Source organism: Aedes albopictus, chromosome 1 (assembly GCF_035046485.1).
Source record: "Aedes albopictus strain Foshan chromosome 1, AalbF5, whole genome shotgun sequence".
Classification (NCBI taxonomy): Eukaryota; Metazoa; Arthropoda; class Insecta; order Diptera; family Culicidae; genus Aedes; species Aedes albopictus.
In genome coordinates, this window is record NC_085136.1 from 114608507 (window position 1) to 114627022 (window position 18516).

Consider the following 18516-nt stretch of genomic DNA (forward strand, 5'->3'; position numbering starts at 1 on the left):
TTCTACTATATCATCAAAACAACAATTTTTTTGAATTGAAATCATATCTGCGCCAGATTGTGTTGTCAACAAACATTTATTATTGTGTCTATCAAACATATTTTTAGAATCAACAATCTGGATGTATTACGATCACCATTTTGATTTTGTAAAGTAAACAGTGAACCTTTTTTTGTGCGAAATTGCTGAGAGAAAAGTGCTTCGTGCAAAAATCGTGATTTTTGTTGTTTTTTCGATTTTTGTTTTGCTCTGGTTTTTGCTACTGTTAATAAAGGTAAGTGTATTCTGCGGTGTTGTAATTTTACTCATAAAATCGATCATTTCAGCAATTTTTCCGAAGATGAGGAACGATTCTATGAAAAAAAGGAAATCGTATGAGGAAAGTTGAAGGTAATTTCAGAACGACTGATTGATTTATATGATTGCTAATTTTATTTAACTTCACTTTAACTTGTTCTTTTAGATCGAATATTCAACAAAGTTAGCACTGCAGAAAAGGAACCGCGCCACACTACCTTAGAGCGTTATCAGAATGTATATAGTAGCATGCATTTAATCTTAAATTGTGTAACTTGATAGTTTAAAAGAAATGTTTTATTATGTTCTTAATGAAAATAAAATCTAACCAATAAAACTGTTTTTAATATCAAAACATGGGATGGGCCAGTTTTAAAATTTATGTTTGTTGAAACAACAAATATAAATATTAGTTTCAATATGGCTTCTTTTGTTGCTTCAACTCATTTTTTTTCTAGATTTGATAAATCGTATTTTTGTTACAAAAAAAAATGTTTTGCTTGTGACAGTTTGTTGTTTTCGGGCATTTTTAGAAACAATAAATTCAATTGTTGTTATGAATTTGTGGATTTGTTGAATCAAGAAAAATAATTGGTAAGCTCTGAGTCTACAATAAAATTTGTTGAAACTATGCAGAATTCTTTTGAGTTTACCATATATTTTTCTGCGTGTAACTCTTAGAGGAAATTCATCAAAAACTTTTGCCCGGTGTCATTTTTATGAGCACACTGTTGGTAGAACCGCGCGCGACACTGTCCGCCATGATGGATTTGGATTTGACGTTTTGCTGACACGCACACTACTACACAAATTGCCTATAATATTCGTTTGCATCATTCAGCAACGTGTACACTGGCAAACGTCAAAGCGATCGAACCCTAGCGCATCTGGTGGAACAATCGCGCAAATCAAATAAAACTTGAATTGATCGTTAAATGCATGTGCCAAGCCGTTTTGAAGAGTGTTACGTCTGTTTGTCTGTCCCAAGAAACAAAATTAGCTGTATAACAGTTTCTTAAGCTAAAGTTTGCTTAAGAGTGGTTTGTTCCACTCTTGTACAACAAAATTGTTTGTTGGGGTGATACCATATTCTGAATCTGCATACGAAACTGAGCCAAAATCCAAATTTTCATGAATTTTGATGCCCGGGAACCTATTTAAAAATCAATTTAAAGTTTGTATGGAAGCGATTTGTCTTATCACCCCTCGTCGCATTTTGTACTGGATGGAACTGTCAAACAGTTACCCAGCTGTCAAAAGGTGATTTCAAAAAATCTCTTTGGAATTGATTTTAGGTATCAAAATAAAGTTCTAAAAATCTGAAAAAATCATAGTGGCTCAAAAAAAGGTGATCTTTCGTATAAAATCAAAAAATCGATACATTTTTCTTAATTTAAGAACCCAATTAAAGTTTGTATGGGGATTTTTTTTTGTTCGGGGCGTACTGTCACTTTAGATTGAACTGCAGTATGTTTCCTTAATGAATTCCGAGTTCAATCTGTGCAGAACAAACGGGCCAATTCTTAGGCGAGTTGCGGTTGACGGCTTCCGATGGATATCCACCGATAACTGGAATTTTATCTGTAAACAAATAAACTGTAAATTAGAGTGGGTTGTCCCACTTTTAGCCGAAACTGAGTAAGAAAACAAAGGATTTTTCGATTTCTGAGTAAGACCAGCTCAGCCACTGAATAGAATTTTTTCTCTGTGTATCCAATAGAATTTTGCATCGAAATTTAACCTCAATTTTCTCTCCGAGAGAGAAAAGAACGGCAACGAATGGGAATCAAAACAAACCACCGGAAATGTCAAAATTCGCGTGAGAGGGAAAAGGAAGGGACGAACGAGAATGAACCAAATGAACGTTCATTCGTGACGTCACCTTGCAGAATTCTATAGTTCATTTTTATACGGACAGCCCATCCATCGAGCCACCAATAGGATACTGCAAGATGACGTCACGAATGAACGTTTGGTTCATTCTCGTTCGTCCCTTCCTTTTCTCTCCCACACGAATTTTGACATTTTCCGGTGGTTTGTTTTGATTCCCATTCGTTGCCGTTCTTTTCTCTCTCGGGGAGAAAATTGAGGTTAAATTTCGATGCAAAACTCTATGAACGAATCGGGACGCCGCTGCCATCTTGGCTGCCACTGTCGAGATTGTCGGCTCAAAGATCTACCTTCTTGACTGACGTCGTTCATGATGATTAATATCGCAACACGCCAATCTTCACGCTCGTTGAAAACTACTCTAAAGTGAGTCGTTTTCGACTCACTTTGGTACAAAGTGGAACAGCTCAAAAGAGAGTAAAGTCCCGTTACTCACTTTTGAGTAACGGTGGAATTTAAAAAAATAGAGTAGCTTCAACTCACTTTCTTTATTTGGATAAAAGCAAAAGTGAGTAACTGCTACTCACTTTTGCTAATTATTTTTTAGAAAATATGCTTATAAGAATAACAATAAAACGAATTAAAATACGCAGCTAATCAACTTTATTAATTTAAATTACGTGGACATTAAACATAAACATTTACAATAAAAATATATAAAAAAAATCATGAATCAGCTTCCTTCGGTCTGTTCCTTGCAAGGTCCATGGTCTTTCCTTTTTGGATCGATCGGCATCGTTGACGACCCACGGGCGATCCTTCTGCTCTTTTGAGAGCTAGCAGCGATGTGAATGGTAATCCCATAATCCTTTCGAACCGATTTCCCCGTAACGGATCCATGGATGTCTATCGGCTTCGGGTATCCTTTTGTGCAATTCCTGCAAAATATTTTCGTGGCCATTAATGAGACTATTCCATTATATTGGATTTATTTCAAGTGGGAGACTTACCTTGCTGTTCTAATAATAGTTTTCGCTATAAACAATTACTTAAACTGATGTATAAAAAAAACTATTTGGCGAAAAATTGCAACTTTGCTCATTTGCATGAGCGGACTTGAAATTTTTACAAGTTTTTGGCCGTTACGGGAGAGTAGGATTGTACAGCCATTACTCAAAAGTGAGTAAACTTAAATTTTCTTCTGGGAGAGTAGAAAGCTACTCAGTTCAGTAAAAAAATGTTACTCACTTTTGACAGTTTTCGCAAAAGTATTGAAGTGAGTCGAAAACGACTCACTTTAGAGTAGTTTTCAACGAGCGTGTTCCATTTTTATTGTTGTCGCTCAATTATCATGGTTTTCATTTTGTTGTTTTGTTCCGTCTCCACACGCGCATCCAGAGAGGAGCACAGCGCTCTCTCACCGTCGAACCGAAACGACCGAGCCGTCAAAACTGCAACAAAAGTGCATAGGTATATCCTATAGGATAGTGCGGCTTCCCCGTCCGTGGTATGAATCACCACCCGTCGTCGTTCCCAACCAAACATAAAACTTTTGCTGAGGGAGAAAGTTCAGTGTGTTGATCAGGAGGCAGCAGTGTGCACGAAGAACATCGATATATTTTTAATTTGTGAAAGTTTTATTTTGAATATAATTTAGTGGGTTATTTGAAAATTAGGAAAGAAGGCAGTCGATTTCACTCGGAAGGATCGGTAAGTGGGTAGGAGATAAGAAGAATTTGTATGTTTTTATTTTGGACTGAAATTTAACTTTTTTGTTTTGGATCGATAACATTCTTTGCAGAAAATGTCACTGAGGATGGATCTCGTGACCGCCGAGTCGGCTCAGATGGGAATCGTGGAACCCCAGGAGCGCTTAAAGCAGCTGGCATCGATGAGTAATAGCGTTGAAGTGGATCCAAATATTCCCCTCAAACGATACTACAGATCGGGCCTGGAAATGGTTCGCATGGCCAATGTTTACATGCAAGAGGGAAACATCGATGCCGCTTATATACTGTACATTAGATTTATTACGCTGTTTGTGGAGAAAATTCTGACTCATCCCGAGTACAAAACTGTTTCCGCTGATGTCAAAATGCAGAATAAGAAGAAACTGAAAGAGGTTCTTCCGATCGCCGAGAAGCTAAAGCTAAAACTTAAGGAAAAGTACACTAAGGAGTACCAGCAGTTTCTGGAAGCGAAACGCTTGGAAAAAGAGCTGGAAGAGAAACGCCTGCGAGAGGAGAGAGACAGGGCCAAAGCAGCGCCACCCGTCAACCTGCCAGAGCCGAGTGCGCCCTCGCTACCGCCCTCCATGCTAGTCGATCCGGGCATGCTGGATCGGGTCCTCTATCCGAATGATTTCCCAACGGATCCCAATCGCTCGTCCGGTGGCGGATTGCTTCTGCCAGACACTAAACCATTCCCGAAGCCGGCGTTCGACCGGACGCTCAAACCTTCGCCCACTTCGGTCCAAGCGGGCAGTCTGCGCTCTGTGATAGTCCCTACCAACACGATGGCCAAATTCCTTGCTCTGGCCTCCCACAATACCACGAGCAACGTGGAAACCTGTGGCATCCTGGCGGGCCGCTTGGCACAAAACCGACTCCTTATTACGCACGTGATCGTTCCGAAGCAGCGAGGTACCTCGGACAGTTGCACAACGATGAACGAGGAGGACATCTTCAACTACCAAGATCAGCACAATCTGATTACGCTCGGGTGGATCCACACGCATCCGAGTCAGACGGCGTTCCTGTCGTCGGTGGATTTGCACACGCACTGTTCCTACCAGATGATGCTGGAGGAGGCGATTGCCATCGTGTGTTCGCCAAAGTATCAGGAGTAAGTAATTTGAACTTGTTATGGCTAATCTACTCGTCTGCTGATGCACATACCGACTAGCAATGTTAGGTAGTCCTACTTATAGTAGGAAACCCGCTACTATTGAGTTGCCTCAATAGCGTATCTGCTACGCGATTCCCAAAAAGTGACGATAAGACTCCCCTTTGGAGGCATCCACAAACACTCAATTTCATTTTCGCCGCTTGACGCAATGTCGAAAAGAGATGTCGGTTTTGAGCATTTGATGAATCCTATTGGAAATCATTGGAGATATACCATGACCCCGCGCGGCTTCCAATATGGCATCGAAAAGCACGTTGTCAAAGATACCTTCGATATCTAAGAAAACACCCAAGCAGGATTGCTTTTGAGCGAATGCCTTCTCGATATCGTAAACAACTTTGTGTAAAAGAGTCACAGTGGACTTTCCAGATTGGTAAGCATGTTGGTTCACATGAAGAGGCACATTAGCCAGATAAACATCACGGATGTGATGATCGACAATGCGTTCTAAGCATTTCAGAAGAAAAGAGGTCAAATTGATAGGTCTGAAGCTCTTTGCTTCTTCATACGACGCACGACCCACTTTCGGAATAAACTTTACAGTAATATCCCGCCAGGATTTGGGAATATACCCTGTAGCAAAACTGCAAACAAGTAGTTGTTTCAAAACATGTTTGAAATGATCAAATCCCTTCTGAAGCAAAATAGAAGCAAAGCTATTCAGTGCCCATTCAATTGATTATAAAGTTATGATACTCCGAGCCGAAGCTAAAGAATCATAACTACCAGAAAAGACATCAGGTTCATCCGTAGATGTAATATCCACACATCCGGGGAAGTGTGTACTGAATAAACATTCCAAAACTTCCTCATCAGAGAAAGTGAAGTCACCATTTGGTAAACGAAGTTCGTTCACTTGAAATTCCTTAGATTTTGCTAAGATTTTGTTCAACCGACTGGCTTCACTCAGACTGGAAACATTTGTACAAAGGTTTTTCCAGCCGGATCGTTCAGCAGACCGAAGAGCTTTCTGGTAGGCCTTGCGAGCCGACCTGAAAGCCTCCAATCCAACAGAACGTCGTCTGTTCCAACTCTTTCTACATTGTTTCCTGAGCTTCGCCAGATCAGAGTTCCACCAAGGGGTTCCTCTTGTGGTCTTCACAGACCGCAGAGGGCAAACTTCTTCAAAAGATTCCATGATGAAGGCCGTTGTAGTATCAACGGCATCATCTAAATCACATGGAGTGTCAATGGATGGTGAGTATCCATGAAATTTTACTGCAACCAAATCGGCAAAGAGATCCCAGTTTGTTGACCGGGGATTCCTGAAACGCAATGTTTGCGAAGTAACATTTAAATGTTCAAAAAAGATGTAGCGATAGTCAGATAAAGATTCTTCATCTGACACATGCCAATTGGTCAGCTCGTGACTAATTCTGCTAGAGCAAAGCGTTATATCTAACACTTCCTCTCTAGCAGATACCATGAAGGTTGGGCGGTTGCCTATGTTAAGTAATGCAAGATCTGTACTACTTAAGTATTCCATCAAACTGGAGCCTCTCAAATTGATGTCTGAGCTGCCCCAGATTATATGGTGAGCATTAGCATCACTACCAACAATTAGCGGAAGGCCTTTTGAAGTGCAGTATGCAATGACTTGCTTGAAAGCATCCGTAGGGGATGGTTCATCATGCGGTAAATAAACCGAACAATAAACGTATTTCCTGTTGAGGTTTCCAACAGATACATCGATTGTGATAGCACATACATCTCTAGTAGTTAGTTCAGAGATGAGTGTAGCAACCATTGCGTTGTTGACAAGCACACAGGCTCGAGGCATTATACGCGAGTTTGTCATTTCATGTTTACTGAAGGTAGCAAACACCGGGTTCACAAGGTTTCCTAGATAGAAATTCCCCTTACGGAAGTAAGGTTCTTGGACCAAGGCCACTTGTGCTGAACCATTTTGCATAAGTCTGCAAAGATTGATTGTTGCTGTTCTTTTATGCTGAAGATTGATCTGAGCTATCCTAACCGTAGCCACTACCCAAACTATGCAAGATTAAACTCTTCGCAACAACAGCAGCAACAAAACCAGATCGGTATCGATTGGAAAACGCCAAAGGCGAGGATACACAGAATACACTGTGTAAATCGCATAATGCGAAACCATATAGGTGAAAATTTAAACTAATTAATAACATCTTCATAATCCCGCCCTTATTTAGCCTCAAGTGAGACTAAAGAAGGGCAGCTGATTGTCTCGGAGAAACACAAGGTCCATTGCACCATTGCTCCGGTTAGCGCAGTAAGGTCAACATACTGTGGAGGGCGCCCTGGTACTCCACAGGCTCCGTTAGCGGTTAGGTTTTTATTAGACCCCCCTAGCTATTCATTCCTAGGCACGGTAAGCATAAAGCCGCATCACACCATGAATTAGGGGTCACCTGTTGGTGGATTCTTACCACCGGAAAAGGCCGTCTGTAGTGTTAGTTTTAGCCAATAATTGAGACAATCGCTACCGACACTACACAGCTATCTAGGCTGATCGAGAAAAGAAGTTAAGGCTCAAGCATTCGTCATCATTTTTCGGAAAATAAAAAGCAGTTTTCTCGCTGCAAATCAAAACAAAGATCATGAAAATATATTCACTGCATTATATTCCTCATGTGGAGTACAGTGAATATATTTTCATAGCAAGAACTTTTGTTTTGAACGAAAAAACTGCTTTCAAATGTTTGATGATGACGATGATTTCAATGACGAAAAGTTCAACGTTAATATTGATGATCAACTTCATACGGGCTCGAACAGCTGACACAGAAGGGCAAACTACTCAGAAATTATAAACAAAATACACACACAAACACAAACCAAAAATAGGCTTAGACAAATCGACAGAAACCAATAGTAAACAGTTAATAGTGCACCAAACAAGAACAGTGACAGACCAAAGAATATAGAAATTTGATAATATTGACATTGATACGAAACAAACACAAAGACGGACATATGTTACGAGTTACGCCAGACAATTTTGACAGAAAACAGACAACTAGTAAGTAATTTAACAAACCACTATGTAAAACAATAAGATACAACAAAGAAACAATTTATTATTATCTTTATTAACGAGATTTTCAGCCCAGGGCTGGTTCATCTCGGAGTACAAACAAACAATGTTTATTCTCCAATGTAGGGCCCATATAGCCGAGGCGGTAAACGCACGGGTATTCAGCATGACCATGCTGAGGGTGACGGGTTCGATTCCCGGTCGGTCCAGGATCTTTTCCTGAAGGAAATTTCCTTGACTTCCTTGGGCATAGAGTATCTTCGTGCCTGCCACACGATATACGCATGCAAAATGGTCATTGGCAGAGGAAGCTCTCAGTTAATATTATGTTTCCAGTTCAAAACCGAATTAGCGACATTTTTTCTTTGACTTCCGCTGCTTTTGCCTTGCGTTAAACACAATGTCGGAAGTGGGGCGCTGTATTGTACACCTGGTGCTCTATACAGCGCCCCACTTCCGACATTGTGTTTAACGCAAGGCAAAAGCAGCGGAAGTCAAAGAAAAAATGTCGCTAATTCGGTTTTGAACTGGAAACATAATAACTGTGGAAGTGCTCATAGAACACTAAGCTGAGAAGCAGGCTTTGTCCCAGTGAGGACGTTACGCCAAGAAGAGGAGAGGAGTTTATTCTCCCATTGTTGAAGGCAAAAGACAGTTGCCGAAACGTCGGACAGTAGAAAATTAATAAATTAAACAACCGAAAATGATTTGCAGGCCAAGTTGTTTACCAAAGAGAAAGTCGATGAAGAGAAATCGATCATTGTAGATACGCCCGTATGATATTAAGCGCGAGATATGTTATACATACATTTATTTGTTCAACATCATTAAGACAAGACATAATCCACAATAGTACGCCACAATACTCGGTTTGTGGCTGCCGCTCTCCATCCTCGGTCGCGCCCAATGCTCGCCAAGTCACGCTCCACCTGGTCCGCCCATCGTGCTCTTTGCGCTCCACGCCTTCTTGTGCCAACCGGATCCGTTGCAAACACCAGCTTTGCAGGGTTGTTGTCCGGCATTCTTGCAACATGCCCTGCCCAACGTATCCTTCCGGCTTTGGCCACCTTCTGGATGCTGGGTTCGCCGTTAAGTGCAGCGAGCTCGTGGTTCATTCTTCTCCGCCACACACCGTTCTCCTGCACACCGCCGAAGATCGTTCTTAGCACGCGTCGCTCGAAAACTCCGAGTGCTTGCAGGTCCTCCTCGAGCATGGTCCATGTCTCGTGCCCGTAGAGGATCACCGGTCTTATCAGCGTTTTGTACATGGTGCATTTGGTGCGTGGGTGAATCTTTTTCGACCGCAGTTTCTTCTGGAGCCCGTAGTAGGCCCGACTTCCGCTGATGATGCGCCTCCGAATTTCTCGGCTCACGTTGTTGTCAGCCGTCAGTAAGGATCCGAGGTAGACGAATTCCTCCACCACCTCGAAAGTATCCCCGTCTATCGTAACATTACTACCCAGACGGATCCGGTCGTTTTCGGTTCCGCCTACCAGCATGTACTTTGTTTTTGAGGCATTCACCACCAGTCCGACCTTTGCTGCTTCGCGTTTTAGGCGGGTGTACAGTTCTGCCACCGTTCCAAATGTTCTAGCGATAATGTCCATGTCGTCCGCAAAGCACACAAATTGACCGGATTTTGTGAAAATCGTTCCCCGGCTGTTGAGCCCGGCTCGTCGCATCACACCTTCCAGCGCGATGTTGAAGAGTAGACATGAGAGTCCGTCACCTTGTCGCAGTCCCCGGCGAGATACGAATGAACTGGATAGTTCACCCGAAACCCTTACGCAGTTTTGCACACCGTCCATCGTTGCTTTAATCAGTCTAGTCAGTTTCCCAGGAAAGCCGTTTTCGTCCATGATTCTCCATAGCTCTGCGCGGTCGATACTATCGTATGCCGCTTTGAAGTCGATGAACAGGTGGTGCGTTGGGACCTGGTATTCACGGCATTTCTGGAGGATTTGCCGTACGGTAAAGATCTGGTCCGTTGTCGATCGGCCGTCGATGAAGCCGGCTTGATAACTTCCCACGAACTCATTTGTTTTAGGTGAGAGACGACGGTAGATGATCTGGGATAGCACTTTGTAGGCAGCATTCAAAATAGTGATCGCCCTGAAGTTCTCACATTCCAAATGGTCGCCTTTCTTGTGAATGGGGCAAATTACCCCTTCCTTCCACTCCTCCGGTAGCTGTTCGGTTTCCCAGATCCTTACTATCAGCCGATGCAGACAGGTGGCCAACTTTTCTGGGCCCATCTTGATGAGTTCAGCTGCGATACCATCCTTACCAGCTGCTTTGTTGGTTTTGAGCTGGTGAATGGCATCCTTAACTTCCCTCAGCGTGGGAGTTGGTTCATTTCCGTCCTCCGCTGCACTGGCGTCGTCGTTTCCTCCGTTGCCGTGGGCTCCCGTGCCTACGTTCTCCACGCCGTTCAGGTGCTGATCGAAGTGCTGCTTCCACCTTTCGATCACCTCACGTCCGTCCGTCAAGAGGCTTCCGTCTTTATCCCTGCATATTTCGGCTCGCGGCACGAAGCTGTTGCGGGATGCGTTGAGCTTCTGATAGAACTTCCGTGTTTCTTGGGAACGGCACAGCAGTTCCATTTCTTCACACTCCGCTTCTTCCAGGCGGCGCTTTTTCTCCCGAAAGAGGCGGGTCTGCTGTTTCCGCTTCTGTTTGTAACGTTCCACGTTCTGTCGAGTCCCTTGCTGCAGCATTACCGCCCTCGCTGCGTTCTTCTCCTCCAAAACCGTTCTGCACTCTTCGTCGAACCATTCGTTCCGTCGATTCCGTTCCACGTACCCGATGGTGCTCTCGGCTGCGTCGTTGATGGCTGCTTTCACTGTACTCCATAGGGATGTAGTACCGGTAATACCGGTACCGAAAATCCCGGTATTACCGACCAATTTTTGGTACCGAAATACCGGTACTGACTGATCATTGGTATCGATACTATCGGTATTGGGAAATCTCTCCCGAAGTGTTGAAATCCGATCATTAACACGACCAATATGCACTGGAAATAAACGAAAACATTCAAAACCAAGTACTTTGATAAACAAATATTTCATAAATGCATCCTTTCTGCAAATCCAGTATATCATTGATTGCTGAACGTTGAATTTTGGAAATGGATATACTAGCTGTGAATAAAACTTGTAAGATTAGGTTTTCTTGTTATTTTTACAGTTTTTAGAATCCGTTGATAACATAATCATGGAAATATCTGTGAAATCTCCTGTTTTCATCTGGCAGCTATCTATCTGTTTTGGGTATATGTAAGGTTGTTCCTGTTTCATTTTAGACTGACCAAGTACTGCCTGTGAAAATACGCAGAAGCTAACCAATAGCTCCAAAAACAGTTTAATACAACTTATTTCTTTGTATATTTTCGTTTAATTTAGTATTTTCTGGTGAAATTTTATGCCATCCCTGAAAACTGGAATTCACAAACGCCTAAAAATTGCAGATTTAAGGCGCAAAGAAGACTTTTCTTCATTTTAGTGAAGAATTTCCAGTACCGGTATTTTACCGGTTCTACCGGTACGGTAAGCCCCAGTACCGAAATACCGGTACTCACAAAAAGTGGTCGGTACTGCGACCCCTAGTACTCCAGCAGTCCTCTAGAGGGGCCTCATCGAGCTCGCCCTTGTCTGGCAACGCGGCTTCGAGATTCTGCGCGTATGCTGAGGCGACATCCGGTTGCTTCAGTCGCTCTAGGTTGTACCGTGGCGGTCGCCGGTACCGTACATTGTTGATGACGGAGAGTTTTGGGCGCAGTTTGACCATCACCAGATAGTGGTCGGAGTCGATGTTGGCGCCACGATAGGTCCTGACGTCGATAATGTCGGAGAAGTGCCGTCCGTCAATCAGAACGTGGAGATATGTTATTATACTATTCAATAATAATTCGTCAATTAAAAATTATACAATGATAGCATGTTTTGTTATTTATGTGTCATCCTTTGGCTATTCATGACAAACTGAAGAATTTCAAATTTAGATATGATTTAGTTTTCTTTAGTTATTGGTTTGTTATTCACCTCTACCCGAGGTAGGAAATTTCGGAGCCACGTGTTCTCCCTGTCAAGCGTGATTAATTGAAAACCTCAATGCGAAGGAACGCAAAGTAGAATTCCCACAGGCAACACAAGCGATTATCAAGACATTACATCTAGGAAGCAGAAGCGATAAATGTTGCCCTGGAAGTTAACAGGTTTACGCTCGTAGTGGATTCGAAACCCGTAATTGTCATTAGAACTCCACAGCACTATTTGAATGGGTTGAAGAAGCAAAGCAGCATCAACCAAAGGTGATCAACAACGATAGAGAAAACGAAGCAGAGAGAATTCTTGGCCTTCTCTGGCTGCCTCAGGAAGGCGTTCACAACCACGTAATCGTTGGCAAAGATGAATTGCCCTACTGGAACATGTAAGCAAGGTACGACTTTCCCGGTCATGCTTTCATGGTTTTTCCTCCACCGAAATAGGGCCTGCACATCTTCACGGACGCAAGAGAAGAAGTGTTCGTTGCAGCCGCCTACTTTCGAACAGTGGTGCATGACAAGGTTCTTTGCACACTGGTGATGGTCAAAGCAAAGGTAGCTCCACTAAAATCAAATTCATTGTTGGTTCCGCGGTTGGACCTTATGGGAGCACTGCATATATCGGCAATTCGTGGCATTTCGAGTAGGAGCAGGGATTGGGTGCGACTCAAAACTCTTTGCGTGCCGTACACGCTGCTACGAGACAGCACAACAAATCAGAAGGAGACGAGTACAATCGGTTGTGTGTTGCCCGCTTACTTTGCCGTGCGCTGGAGGTCTCCTGTATCTCACGCTCTGTCGTATGCACTCTCTCTGTGCTCGTCTCCGTGCTTTGCACTTTGCTTGACACTACGCATGGTTGGGAAAATGTTGAATCAAATGACCTATCATTGGTCAATCCTTGACAAGCTTAACAACTTTGCCGAAAACATAAACTTTCTAATTAATTTATTAAGTGTTTTTTTCTGTTTGTTGACTAGCACAGTCCCAAGCACCGTGCATTACCCTCTGCGCCGTAGAGCTAGTGCTGCGATTTGCCTCTCCCACAATTACGAAAGCTCTCACCCATACGTCTCTATCTCTCGGCAAAACGGGAGACAAGCACTTGAGATTGTGTTAAGCACACTTTTTTCGCACCGCACGGTGCATGCCGCCAATCCCTGAGTAGCAGAGATCCTGAGCTGAACGGAGGCAACAAAATGGAGATGTATCCCTACGCAACATAACGTAGCCGATGAGGCCACCAAGTGGGGGAAAGGTCCACCCACTGACGTCAAATCCCGCTGGTTTCGAGGGCCGAGTTTCCTATATCGTCCGCAAGCGGAGTGGCCGAAGAAATCGTAATTGGTACCATTGGTTACGGACGAATAGCTTCGACCTTGTTTGATTCTCCTAGTCCTAGGAAGGGTTGGTGGCTCCAACGAGGAAGCAATTCTTTGGGGAAACTTCTCCAAATGGGAACGCCTTCTGAGAGCGATTGCCTACGTACACCGCTGTATACCGAACTACCTTCGTAGGATTAAAGTACAGAAAAAAATGGTAACTTATAGAAGAAGCGGAGTTGCTAGCACGGAAAATGTTCTCTGGCGTATTGTACAGGTTGTAGCGTTATCCCGATGAAATAGCGATTCTGTCACAGGGTAATGGAAAACCCAAGAAACTCATCAAGAAGATGAGCCCGATCTACAAGCTATCTCATTACATCAACGACCAGGGAGTAGTGCGCATGAGCAGTTATACACAATTAGCTGCGTATTTAAGTTCCCAACTATCCTACCTCGACATCATCCTCTGACTTTGTTCATGATTAACTCAGGCGTTTGATTTGAATATGTCCTAAGTCTGCTGTGATTCCTATTTAGATTCGTCCAATTCAAATCAAACGCCAGAACTGGAGGTACCATGGTACCATCGTCGCTATATGCATACGAATTACGAGATAGTCAACAAAGAAGTCGGTCATGTGTCGAACCTTCGCAACGTGGTTATTATTATTCTGTTAGGTTGGAAAAGTTTTGATGCCAGTTTTGAGTTCAGCAGGTTTCAGAAAACATCCCAACATCACTGCCGTGAATCGCAAGTCAGTCCCATCTGCATTTTGGGCAAACATGATTTAAGGCGAAACTGGATCCATTTCCTCACTTTTACGGATTTTGATTTTTTTTTATAAAATAACGAAGCAATAATTTCAAAATCGGTTTTCGTGCACATGTAGAGCATGGATCTAGGTATCTTCTGATTTTTTTTCGTGGTGGAAAATGTTTTTGGTTTTTGCTGAAACCATTTTTGAATAAAATTTCACAAAAAAATGGTTTCTGCAAAAATGGAAAACTTTTTTCACCACAAAAAAAAATCAGAAGATACCTTGATCCATGCTTTACATGTGCACGAAAACCGATTTTGAAAATATTGCTTCGTTATTTAATGAAAAATCAAAAACCAAAAAAATGAGAAAATGCTTCCAGTTTCGCCTTAATGGCCGTTTTCGAGCTTTCTTCGGATGATCTTTCAGCTGCGTGCAAAATAATAGATAGTTTGTTCAGTAAAATTGAAAAACAACACCAAGTCAGATTGTCCCATAACGAAATGTAACCGCAAGTCAGTCCCATTACGAACTTGTGCACCCTCCAGTACAAAACCTGACAATATTTTAGCCAGTTTTATATTTTTCACTGTTACGTTTTCACGTTTGAAACAATGTGTAAAGGTTTCATGATGATCGCAGAAGTTTACAATTCATGGCGATTTTTTAGAGTTTCACATAAAAATCGAATTTGAAAACTTCAGAGGCCATTTTCTCAATGCCTACTTTTTACATATGGGACTGACTTGCGATTCACGGCAGACCAAAGCTACCAAAAATACACTAATTTCCCCTATATCCATAACAGGTTCGAACACCTACACAAAAACTCATGCAAGCATTAACATCTACTCATTTTGTTTTTCTTCCAGAACTGGCTTCTTCTGCTTAACGCCCAACTACGGACTAGACTACATTTCGCAGTGCCGATTAACTGGATTTCATCCTCATCCAAAAGATCCTCCATTGTTTATGGTAAGTACTGGATTTTTTTAAAATATAGAATCATACTGTCATTAATGTCACACATTGGGAATTGTTGTCTTAGGGTAAGGCATGTATCTAACCTTTTCGCCACATTATGTTTGAAGGCATTTTTCTTTTTCTATTTGTATTTTTAGAGTTTCTATCGGCCCAGTTTTTTTTCTTTCTCGAGAATGAAGAGTAGCAATTAAATTCAGTATCAGTGCGGTTATTTTGGTGTCGTTGATCTTTCCTGAATTACTGTTTCGTTCAGTTTTGTCCAGTGGAATGTTGTTTCTTTTATGTTTTTTTTTAACCTCTACCATGGTTGCTCTATAGCGAACTCGGGATAAACGGAATTAAATGAATATGAAGCAATAATTTTCAGAATATGACTGTAATCTCATAAGGTTAACCCAACTACTAACTACTTGTTTCAATAGTGGAACTATTGGTGAATTATCAAAAACCTATTGATTAGCATTAAAAATGTTGTTCATTGATTTGGAAAAATTTAACTAATTTACAATAACTTTTGTTCAAGCTCTTTTTTCGGAAACGCTTTTTTTGGTATAGAAATAGTCTTTTAAAGTCGTAAGAAGGAAAGGGTTAACAATCTACTAATCTATTCTTATTGTGATGCATTGATTTACACACATCCTGAGCAGAAACTGTAAGGCTGATAGTAATTCAAGTTGCCGTTGCTGTCATTTTATCATCTAAACATCAAAAAAGATCTAACAATAAAAAATAATAAAAATTTAATTTAACTTTCACATTTATTGACATCAGTACAACAATATTTTAAGGACAGACTTATTAGAATCCCAAAATGGTCGCCACAATGGCCGACTTTGGCACCTACTCACGATTTCGAGGGCACAAATCTCTTCGTAAACAAAACCAGCGTACCTGATTTTCTTATTTTAAGCTTATTACGAGTGAGCAAGAATAGAATAATGAAATACACTGTTGTGTGAAGATTACTTCTTGAGATTTGTGCGTTTGAAGTTTTGTTGCATTGTTGAAGCGGGATTTTAAGATGTTTGTCCTTAAGATAATGGCATGATTGTTGTATTACCAACATAACCAACAAATAAATGTATCTTATTACATTCTTATTCGCCCTGGATGACAAACAGGAAGCACTGCACATCGTACTGGAAGATACAGCCAAAATTGAGGTGGTCGATTTACGGTAAACTCCGTCGGAACGGATTGAAAGAAGAAAACAAAAAAAAAACATTCACATAGGTTGCGCCACATTGTCAGTGTTCGATAGTGTATTATGTAGCAAAAAAACCCGAACGAAAACCAAACGGATGGTGTGTGATAAGCTTTATTTGGTATATGTTGCGTCATCGTGAGCATAACAGGATATATTTTCCTCCGCCTTAGGTTTAGATTGGAAGGATTCTATTTACACATAGGAGTTTTCATATTGTAGCATCAGCAGGGCAGATAACTAGTGTGCACAGAAACGAGGAGATTTCTTTTTAGTCAAATTTAAATTGTACAGTTCGTTTGATAAATGCTAAATGTGTGTGTTGAAATTTTCCCCATTTTGTCAAGTGCTTAAAACGAAATTGTAGAGTTTTCAGTGTTACAAGCAAGAATGTGTAGGAGACCTTTCTGTATTTTCTGTTAGTTTTTGTTCAGCTGTTTTAAAAACGTATCAAGTAATTATTATCTAGTTTTGTAGCGATTCTCTGACATGCTTGTGTAGATACAGGCTAATACTATACACTCAAATCCTAATGTCTGATTGAGGCGAACTAATTAGTCAAGAATAAATTTTGTTCTGAACACGTAAGTATGTGCACATTTATTTCTGATGACTTCACTAGAACGCTATTTACGTTTCGTAATAGTTTTATCTAATATAAGTAAAGAGCTGCAACATAACAAATTTATTTGTGTATAACTAAACTATCTGCTCCATGAGTATGACTATACTTTCGGAGAATTCCAAAGACCCGCGGTAAAGCTAGCTCTGCTAGACATCGTAGGGAGCGATGAATCTGAGGTCGATCATGATGGTGGCTCCAGAGAGGATTTCTAGGATGTCATCGAGGTTCGCAGCTGGCGGATGTTAATACAAGCTTTGCTACTTCCCATCGTCCGTTTATTTTGGTCAATTACACACCAAAAATCGATATAGGCTTTCAGCAAAATTTTGCTGAATTTTGCCGAGCTGAAGGTTTCAGCAAACATTTTGCTGAAATTCAGATAAATTTTGCTGATTTGTTCAGTAAACTCTGCTGATCATCTGAAACGTTTTGCTGAAATTCAGCAAACTTTGCTGAAAGTTCAGCAAAAAATTTTGCTGGACGCTTCAGCTCGGCAAAATTCAGCAAAATATTGCTGAAAGCGTTTGGTGTGTAGGCAAACGACCATCGAGCTATATAGAATACTGGAAACGATAGCATCGATACCGATAAAATCGGACAGGGATAATTGAATTGCTATAGATACATGGCTTAGTACATGGCACAATATAAAACTACAGTAAACTAGCTTACCAGTAAACTGGTGGCATGCTTTTCGACACTTCTTCGATACACTTAGCCAAATAAACCTAAGATTATTATAAGGTCAAACTTATAAAAAGACCTTTTAATAATTAATTACGATTAGAATGAATTTAATAAGGTCGCTATATGACGCTGAATCGACTCACAACTTGGCTTTTATACACATTTAGCAACACGATATTCTTAAGCGTCGATAGGGTTGGGTACGAGCTTAGTGATCTCGACGTTCATGGATCGATTTGAGTCTGCATCATTTTACGATTTTTCTGCTCTTTTCATAAGTTCATCAGGTCATAAAAAGCATGATCAATGTTCATGATTTATTCTTATGGCATCCATACTTTACAGTTATGGCTGAATTGCATAAGGTATTTTGATGAAGTTCGTTAGTTTACTTCTTGCTTGAGTGTGTAAGAGAATAACATCTTATAAGTAAGATCAATGCTAGGTGGTTCAAATCTTCTCAATATTATATTTTTGTTACAATCCTTGGTGCAAGAGAAACTAGAGTCCTGTTGAATTTTCCGTCATTTCGGTGGTGATTTAATAGTGGCTTAATAGCGAAATTAATTGTGTGGGAATTATTAATGGAGAATTATAAAATAAGCTCTCTGCGCTGTAGAGTTTGTATACAAGGATGAAGTCACAGGGTCAAAGTCAAATTTAATTCTTCAAATCTCAATGATGAATGATCGAGATCCCAGACCACTATGATATGATCGGCTTCTATGGTATATGAAACCAGGCTGTGTCATCTAAGTAAAGGAAACTCCCTATGAAGATGTTAGAACCAAAATCCGCCAATTCAAATGCTTCTAATCCGTAATATGGCGCAGATGCGGAA

At 41.2% G+C, this 18516-nt stretch overlaps 1 protein-coding gene across 1 annotated transcript; it reads left to right on the forward strand.

The window, feature by feature from the left end:
- The first annotated feature begins 3623 nt into the window (after window positions 1-3623).
- LOC109414078 (STAM-binding protein-like) lies at window positions 3624-16951 on the forward strand. The gene is made up of 4 exons (XM_029854345.2): window positions 3624-3837; window positions 3929-4971; window positions 15048-15150; window positions 16281-16951. The coding sequence occupies exons 2-4, from the start codon at window positions 3932-3934 to the stop codon at window positions 16338-16340; spliced, it is 1203 nt and encodes a 400-aa protein (XP_029710205.1). The 5' UTR covers window positions 3624-3837; window positions 3929-3931; the 3' UTR covers window positions 16341-16951.
- Window positions 16952-18516: the final 1565 nt, after the last annotated feature.

Bases quoted from the DNA above. Each gene is read 5' to 3' on its own strand.
- LOC109414078 (XM_029854345.2), top strand. From the start codon at position 3,932: ATGTCACTGAGGATGGATCTCGTGACCGCCGAGTCGGCTCAGATGGGA. The intron at 4,972-15,047 runs GTAAGTAATTTG...TTTTTCTTCCAG, and splicing joins TGTTCGCCAAAGTATCAGGA to AACTGGCTTCTTCTGCTTAA. The intron at 15,151-16,280 runs GTAAGTACTGGA...GATGACAAACAG, and splicing joins AAGATCCTCCATTGTTTATG to GAAGCACTGCACATCGTACT.